Here is a 9,499-nt window from a genome sequence, read left to right as displayed (position 1 = left end):
GTTGCATACGCTCCGATCGCAAGTACTTTGCAAATCATATGTGGCTTATTCGCAAGCACAACTCATCACACACACAACAAGAAGCTTCTAACTCGAGAACAAGAGAAGCTTGCCTTGCATGAGGCAAGATTTCTCTCACAAAAGTGCCTTGCTAGAGGCCTCCGTCTCAATTACTCCGAATATGTTGCTCTGCATTGGATCGTCATTGCAACTGGCTCAAGAGATCCAAGGGGTCGTTGAAGCTTTAGTTGCAGCTGCGTTTAATTTCGTTATAGAGGACTGTGAGCTTAGGCTTGTTGTAGAAGTTTGGTGTTAAGGTCACCTTGGAAGCTTCATCTCTTTCACAATGAAAAAACAGATCTCTCTCTCTCAATGAAATCACACTCAAAGAACGCTCTCTTTTAGAAGATTTCTCTCACGAAATAATTAAAAGAACTCTCTCACATAGACGGAATTCCCTCAATGCAATGGAAGGAATCAATAGACGAAAATTCTCTCAAAGTGGACGAAAATTTCCTATCACTCAACGAAAGTCTTTTATCAACGGAATCAAAGATGAACACTCAATCTCTCAATCTCTCTCGCACTATCAAGGATGGATCACAATGCCTCAACGGAAGGCAAGGGGGCTCTGATACCATGACAAAATATGAAGAGGGGAGAGAAGAGTGGAGATGAGGAGAGAGGGCACAACTGGAGAGCACACCACAAATGACTAACTGTATACTAGATTTAGTTGAAAATGTAGAATATATCCAAACCCATTTAGGGTTAGGATTAGCACATCTAACCTTTCCTTTATAGCACTCTGTAAGGTTAGTGCTATGCACATATGATCACATGATAGTGCTATGCACACGTGATCACATGATGTTGAGCGTGAACTCTCAACACATAACTCCACCCAAATAAAAGACCTAGATTCACAATCTTGACCCCTAGAATTGGTCTCCCAAGATGCGTATCCCAAACTTGCAATCAGACTCCAACCTAGACCCCATATCCCAAACACAAGACCTGGATCCACAATCTTGACCCTCTCCCAAGACTCATATCCTGAACTAGCAATTGGACTCCATAAGTCCACCTAAAACCGAACCTGGATCCTATATCCCAAACACACATCGTTGAATTCCTTACCCTAGTAATCTCAGACTAGAATGCATCACCTTATTGTAGACCTAGGACTACTCACATCAAACCCCAAAATATGCCACCCAAATTTGCCAAACCCGGACTTAGACACATACCAAGAACCAAGTGCCAAAATCCACCGCCTAAAAATCTACAACTTTGGAATATCGAACATAGATCTACACCTCGAGCTCATAATCCTAGGCCTCAATATCCATCACCTTGGAATGCCGACTTGCTCTCTTAAACCCACAATCTCCTCACAGATTGAGACTCTAGAGGCCTAGGGCTAAAGGCAAGTCTGGCATACCTCGCAAGATCCGTCTGGGTCTTGGTATCGTCTCTGCTCTCTAAGTTAAGTGTGATACACAGAGTCACACTTGAGGTGGCGCCATACATAAGGCGGGGGTAAAATGTTCTCCATGACATGTCTAGTGGGTTAAGTGCCTCACACAACAAAACTGGCTCTCAAAACAAAATGAAGAGGATCCAGGATCCATAGCTCTCCTGATTTACTGATTCCATCGAGTCACCTAGCCCTTCAACTTATAATCCTTAAATCCATAGACTCTTGATGAATTGAGACTCTCAAGAGTCAATGAAGTCAATGTAACTGTAATCTCTATGAATTAATTCTATCGAGAGTCATTTAAGTGGAGCAAGGATCCATAGTTCTCTTGACGAGCTTAGTCTTTCAAGATTCAATGATATGGAGAAAGGATCTACAGCTTTCCATCTTGATGGACTAAGTCCATCAAGAGTCAATGAAGTCAAGCACGGATCCATAGCTCTCTTGACCAATGGAGTCCAAGAGTAAATGGCGTGGAGCAACCAACCCCTTGGGTTGAATTGTTAGGAGAGAGTTTGACAACGATCATTGAAATGGAGTATTCCCTCTGGATTGAGTCACTGAAGTATCAATGCAGTATATCAAGGATCCATAGCTCTCTTCACAAACTAAATCTATTAACATTCAATGAAGTGGAGCAAGAATTCATAGCTCTCTTGATGGACTCAAGAGTCAATGAATTGAAGCTAGAATCTCTCTCTTTTGACAAAATGAGTCTCTTTTGACAAAATGAGTCGGCAAGATTCAATGAAGTAGAGCAAGGATCCATAGCTCTCTTGATGGATTGAGTCCACCAAGAGTCAATGAAGTGGAGTAATCTCTCTCGGTTAAGTTTTTCAAATCAATGAAGCTAACCTATAGACTAACTCCCCTAATGAGTCAATAAAGTGGAGCAAGATCCATATCTCTCTTGACAAGCTCAGCCTATCAAGAGACCATGAACTAGAACATGAATCCATAGCTCTCTTGATAGACTGAGTCCATCAAGCGCCAATGAAGTGGAGCTAGGATCCATAGCTCTCTTGAAAAACAAAGTCTATGAAGAGACAATGAATTGGAGTAAAGATCCATAGCTCTCTTAACAAACACATCATATCAAGAGACAAGAGCAGGGTTTCGTAAGTAAATAGAATGAGGCTCACTTTTATAGAAGTGTGGAAGAGCAATACTCCAAAGCTTTGAGGAGTTTCTGAAATACTTGGACCTTTATTTATGTACTTATTTTCAAACAGGTTTATGTTTTTACTTGTCTTAGTGCAACTAGTGTAAAAATTCATGGTAGTGATAAAAGTAGCATTAGAGGCAATCAATGCAAGACGTCACTTGCATATCCGACACTCCTGGAAAAATAGGCTAAGCAATCTTATGAAGCCACAACAATCTTATGAATCTACAACATCATTTCACAGTTTTTCTTTCTACAAAGAAAAGAGTAAATGTCTATGCTCTAATTTGTTAAAAGCTCTCTCTCTCTCTCTCTCTCTCTCTCTCTCTCTCTCTCTCACACACACACACACAGTGAAAAAAACTCTGTATGTACATACTGCGATAACCCAACTCGACGATTATGTCGTCTTCTCTCCTTCCAAGGAGGAACCCTAGAATCAAAACCAAGGGCATTTTCAAAAGAATCCAGAACGGGATCCAAAACTTTCTAAAGCTCATAACCTGGAAACCTGGCATCCTCAGGTTTTACCATATCGAACCAGAGGCAAGAAGTACCTGCCAAGCCCTCCAACAGAGAATAGGGATGATCTCCCCCATGCATTTTACCAGATGATATCAAGTTGAGTCCATGTTCATAGAGAAAGTTGGAAAAAGACTTTGCTCGATGCAAATGTCGTTTATCACCTGTAAGCCTGTGCAAAGCTAGAAAGGTGTATGTATTTCCACTGATACCATGGCAAAGACCGAGTTTTCGAAGCAACCCACGTCTCCAAACTACTTCCCCTGCATTCACTGCAGCTTCTTTGAATTCAACATCTAAAGGGAACACCTGGCAATTACAGGAACCGATATATGAGCGCCCCCCTTAATGAGGTAACAGCAACTGATAAAAACACCACCAGAGGGGAAGGAGGGGAGAATGAAAAGCATACCTGTGCAGCTTTGCACAAAGTCATTCCAAATCCTGCAGCCCCATGACACCACTGCACTAGTCTGTCCTTTGCATTCCCCTCACTAGAGGGATAATTTCCAGTATGAAAACGGTTTCTTATCATATAGCGAAGAGTTCCTTTGACGTCTTCTGCATCTTCTTTCCTGAGTGGAAAATGCATGAGTACATGCATAATTCCTGCCAACCCATGTGCCGCCCCCCAATACCTTGTGCCATCCCATTGATACATGAGAGGACAAGACGTATGATGAGATGCACCTGCTCTCCCTGCTGCGAGTATTGCATCTACAATAGGTCCCTGCACAGTTTAATTCTGTTAAATTGCTATTTTTGTACAAGTAACAGCCAAGGCATAGCCTATGATTCTAACGGAATTCCACATCTCATGTGACAAGGGTGTTCTGACAAAGATAATTACTGTTGTACTCCAAGAAATTGTCTCATCCCCGATGTATTTATTTAAGAACAAACAAGCCCATAGGAAGCCTGCTCGTCCATAAAGTAGTTCATACGGCATGCCAAAGCCACCTTCTGCGGGACCCACAGCAAGTGCTCTGTCATTTGCAATCTGTCCCAAACACGAGCAAAATGTCAATCGCCTCCTGAAGTCCTCAATTCACAGTGGTCTACCCTAGATGCACTGAACAGAGGAAGTAATAACGAATTGTAAGCGATCTGGGGAAGGCTACTTAAATTTGAATACAAAGAGATCATCCCGCATTTTATAGAACGATAGATACCTCATTAAAGAGGTCTAAATAATAATGCATCCGTTGTTTCTCTCCTGCACATTTGGCAGCTGCAGCTCCCAAAGCGTATATACCAGCTTGTCCACAAATAAATGTCACGTGCCTGTAACAGAAGCAATTTTCAAGCATGTTCAGATAACTTTGCCACTTACACACAAGAAGACGACCATCCTGAGTCTTCAATTGGGTTATGAGCAAGCGACGTCTACACACACATCACCAACACATGAGGTGATGAAAGATAGCTCACTTCTTCAAAGACACTGCTGAAGCTGCACAGCTGTCTGTTATTTCCAAGCACAATGCCAAATCCTCCGTGGTTCCTCCAAACTCGTAACTCCGGAAGCATAAAAATGCAGTCCCAAGCATCCCTGTATACAATGTAGGATCCTGCACTCGAACCCCTCTTCTTGACCATGTAGCTTGTACAACCTACACAAGTACTTGCAAACGTTAAGTATAGTGGAGGAAGTATACATGTACACTGACTGACTCACATATCAATCCCGTGAATAACACACAGACAACCACTGCAAAGAAGTTCATTCTCTCCACCATCGGCACAATTGATTGGGCCAATCAAAATAGCATTCATGTGCCAGAGGAATAAAAACAGCACTAAAATGCCATGGAGAGCTCCGTAGAACTGAGGGCTAATATGCCGTGTCTGACCTCCACGTAAAATCAAGGCATTGCCCATCAACAAATGGATGAGGATCCATAAGATTCACAAGCCTTTAAAAAGGTAGATTACGTGCCTCTGGAGTGCATCTGCACTTCGTTAAAATGTGGACATTTGCCTCGCTGTATGTTTACGACATGATACGGGCGATTGTGATTTTATTTCAAAATTCTAATGGTGTCTGTGATTAAAAATACACTGAAAACAGTCAAGACTAGGATTGCAATCATATGACAAACTATAGGACTCTCACAAGCAGCGTTGAATTCAAAATACAAGCAAGATTTACTACCATGTAATCGTCTCTTATGCAAGAGATTGGAATATTATACAGGATGTCTGCTGCCTCTTGCCGTAAGGTTGCTAAGGTTTCTGTACTATCAAAACATTAAGTGATATTAATGTGTGTTGATTGACGAATGGTTGGAGGGCACGTTGGAAGTCTAGCAGTGATATTGGGACACAGGGTTTGTCTCCTGCGTGGACGTAAGTAAAATCAAGGGTAGTACCATTTCAATGATTCGCAAAGCCACCAACATGATCACAACTTTTGAATGAGAGCAGGAAAAACACTTAGTTCTTGGTTTGCCTCGCCAACTATGAAAGATAAAGCAAGAAATTGTTGTACGCACTACGCGACAACTTAAGAAACCGTTGTGCCGTACGACGTCTCATAAATCAGATGCTCTGTGGCCGCGCTTCCAAGAATCGTTGTTAGAATTTTTATCAAACCAAATGTTAAGATCATCTAGGAAAACAAGACATTTCCCATCCGTAGATCTTACAAAAAGGAACCGCCGTACAGAAACAGTAACTGATGTCGCAGGCAAATATTCTACAGAAACATGCTTGTGGCAACAAGCAGTTTGCCAAATTGCGATCAGACGGCCAAGACAATATAAGGCCTTGCCAGAGATCTGCCCGGTGAACGGAAAAGTTTCAGGTGCCTGACAACAATTTCGGCTCAGCATCTGTAAACTACGTTCGTCGCACCCTTCAGGCAAATGTTCGAGAGCGCCCTTGCAGAAAATTAAAAGTTTAAACTTCGCAAATGCAGGAGCAACCGCTAAGCGCTTCGTAAAAAGGCCACAATGAGATTCTTGGCAAACGAAAAACACCCAGGTACAGCAACGTTCAAACCAGAAAACGGTTTACGTACGCTCTCCTCGGCCGTACACCTAGAGGCAAGGAGAAGCGAGGGGTCGCACAGGGGTACCTCATTTTTCAAGCTGATGGCGGCTGCGAGGAGGCTACGGGGGTCAGGGAAGGGCGAGTTCCGAAGGGGTGCGGGGCGGCTGAAAGAGAGGGAATCGAAGGAGAGGGAGGGGGGGGGGAGGTGATCGAGGGGGAGATCATCGGGGGAGAAGAAGTCAGGGAGATGGTTTTCGAAGAAGCGGTCGGGCATATTGGAAGGGAAGGTGGCGATGGGAGGGAGGGAGGAGGGGAGCTAGCAAGGGCGAGGCAGAGGCATGGCGAAAACACAAGGAACACGGGCTATGGAGGCTATGCAGGGAGACAGGGAAGGCTTTGGAGACGGGTACAACGCCAGAAGACACAGAGGAGGCTGGAAATGCTCATCCAGAAGGAGAGAGAAAACTATATCTCCTTGGCAATCCCCTCCACGTCATCCACCACGTGCCCCGTCTCCCCTCGCACATCTTTCCACGTCATCCGTCTCTGCCCTCCTTTCTAGCCTTTCTCGCCACGTCATCCACCCACGCTGCCGGGCCGACACTGGTACGGCCTTATGCCCCCAGGCCTATATAGTTACACACCCGATTCTGAATTTTCAACCTATCATTTAAGGAATTAGCCTGCGTACCGACTAATTTATCTTTTCTGCACTCAACCGCCCTCACATGGGTAACGTCACACATTAAAAGCAGGCGACGATGATCTCTCTTCACTTGAGCAAGCTGCTCCAATTTCATTATTCTCAAAGGTATGTAAGGAGAGAGAGAGAGAGAGAGAGAGAGAGAGAGAGAAGCTATATTACTACAAATCTTTACTATTATAAATGGGCGACTTGGTGTGCTAGAAACAATAGAGGACAAAGGCTATATGCTGGGTGTGAGGGCAAGAGAGAGTAAATTCTAGTAGTTATGTAGCCCCTATTATGAGGTAGTCAGCTATTAATGAACCACAATGAAGCGATGCCATCAAGTCAAAGTCTCCTCCTCTGATCAAGTCAAGCCTCTCATGTGACACCAATAAACAATGCCCTTTCTAGTTTCCTTTTAAAACACATTGAACAGTAGTAGTAGTAGTCACTCAATCGTCCACTAGTTGGTTTGAGTTCTGCTATCAACCACGCATTTCAAAAAACTAACCACTTCACATTTCAACCCAAATGTTAGCCAAAGTGATTTTAGCCACCCACTTCCATATATATGAAGGTTTCCATTGTCAAAATTCATTCCAAGACTTTCTTCACATAGAGCATTGCAAGATATTTTGTATCAATTCGAAGATATTATCATGCCTTAGTAACTTTTTGTTATCATTGATTTTGATGGGAAGCCCATTTGATTGGCCTTGGCATAAAGTGAGGTGCTTTCATCACAAGGCTAGTGTGGACACTTTTAAGATATCCGGTAGCATATGTGCCTGGCAAAGATCTTTTGCCTCCACTCAAGGAGGCATATTACGCGAATGTATGAGAATACACTAGGACATCACAAATGCTATGAATCATACATGCAATTTCCAAATTTCAAAAATAGTTTTTTTCAACATTCATTTGTCCAATTACTAAGGGGACATTTCGTAAAGAGCTTGGACAACACAAAAAACATGGTCCTTTTAACATTGGTGATAATGTTTTGAAAGGGCCAGATTGCCATGGAAGATTGACATTAATAATCCCCTTGAGGGCCACATTGCCATGGATGATTAACCTAGCTTTATAACTAAGTTTTTTTTAAAGATATGAGGATGGTCTGTTTTGCAATTGAATACTCCATACATTTTTACAAACGTCACCTAGCATGCCTAAATTGCCAGTCTAAGTGGAAAATTTTGATTTTGAGATTCACATTAATCAAGAAAAACAAGGGAATGATATGAGAGGCTGTAAAATTTGGGTAAGAGGACCCTTGCCATGTCATGAATTTTGAAAAAAATGCCACAAGGATTTTTGAGACAATCCAGTGATTTTGAGACACTCCAAACTGAGATTGTGATCAAATTGATATCTTTCAATGGGTTTGCATATCAGATTTACAATCTTTTTTTTTCAATGGAGGAGTTGTGGGATGTTTCGAGCTAACTCCATCCATTTGCTAGGGCCGTCCACTAGCACCGCTACTGTGTAGTGGTGGGTGTTTGCCTTCCATTCAGTAAGCAAATGGTGTCTAATTTATTTACTGATGATCTTTTGGCATTTTGCAGAGAGGATCCTAGACATGTGGAGTTGTTGAAGGGTTTGATTGCCTGCTTTTGTCAAGCTTCCACCTCTAAGTGTAGCTGGCATAAGTCTTATGCTTTAAGGACTTCGGTTGATGCTTTGCGGAGTTGGGCTGATACTATGCATGTGCATTGGGTTCATTAGATCAAGAGAAAATCAAAGTGGTGGCATGGCTTCTGCATGGGCTGGAATGCCAAGACATTGGTAATCAAGCATGTGCTCTCCTCGACTACCACTTATTTAGCTTCTATCTAGAATTTCCGCAAGTCTCAATGGCTAGAGATTGAAAAATGTTTTAGGGCTTTTCTCTAGGTAGAGAAGGGAGGTAGATGACATATACATTATATCCCTTGGGACCCCCTCAAAGCCCCAAAGCAATATGGTGGGTTGGGTCTCCCTAATACTCTTTGAAAATTGTTTCTCTATTGGGGAAATGGTTACCCAAGTTGTATACCTCATATTTGCCTTGGATTGAGGTTGTATGTTGGTTTATGGATAGTGCTAAAAGCGTGGGGGTTGGTGTCTAGAAAGACCTATTCTGGTATGAGAAACGGTTTTTAGAATTTCCTTTAAAGGTCAAAAGCTCTGACCTGGGTGCGGGACTGATTAGTGCTTGGAAGACAGTTATCAAGTGCTATGCATGGGAAAAATATGGAGGCCTGAGGGGGGATGCTTGTTTGGGGGAATCGATTTGGAGAAGTAAAACAATTACTATAAATGGACTCTCGACTGCTCTATCCAACGTTCTTTTGGCTTGTAGCCTCTATAGAAAAGGTATTAGGTATTGCTTTCAAATTTGGATGTGCACTAGAGTTCTTTGGCCCATTGGCGATATTTGCAGTATACTCCTTTTCTTTGACTATTCAAGAGATTACTTTCCTTTACCAAATTTTGTGTGGTATGTCTGAAGACTCTGGCCAACCAATGCATGTCTTGCCACCATGGAGATGTGACTGAAGCAATGGTTTATAGGCAAGATGCCTCCAACCTTAAAGATCTTTACTAGATGCATATATAGAAGCTTGCATACGGGAGGGGCTAGCTTCCTTGAGTTAAACAA

General features: G+C 42.6%; 1 protein-coding gene across 1 annotated transcript; it reads right to left on the bottom strand.

Moving 5' to 3' along the window:
- Nucleotides 1-2,824: 2,824 nt before the first annotated feature.
- On the bottom strand, nucleotides 2,825-6,637 carry LOC147885169 (lanC-like protein GCL2). The gene is made up of 6 exons (XM_087397822.1): nucleotides 6,250-6,637; nucleotides 4,602-4,783; nucleotides 4,343-4,454; nucleotides 4,021-4,170; nucleotides 3,583-3,900; nucleotides 2,825-3,479 (listed from the first exon to the last, which is right to left on the bottom strand). Exons 1-6 carry the CDS (start codon nucleotides 6,436-6,438, stop codon nucleotides 3,138-3,140), a joined length of 1,293 nt encoding a protein of 430 aa, XP_087253948.1. The 5' UTR covers nucleotides 6,439-6,637; the 3' UTR covers nucleotides 2,825-3,137.
- Between the last annotated feature and the right edge of the window lie 2,862 nt (nucleotides 6,638-9,499).

This window comes from Dipteris shenzhenensis, chromosome 26 (genome assembly GCF_047967505.1).
Source record: "Dipteris shenzhenensis isolate YYH24624 ecotype China chromosome 26, Dip_SZ_1.0, whole genome shotgun sequence".
In the NCBI taxonomy this organism is placed as follows: domain Eukaryota; kingdom Viridiplantae; phylum Streptophyta; class Polypodiopsida; order Gleicheniales; family Dipteridaceae; genus Dipteris; species Dipteris shenzhenensis.
Note: the sequence above shows the minus strand (reverse complement) of the source record. Positions and strands in the feature narration are given on the sequence as shown.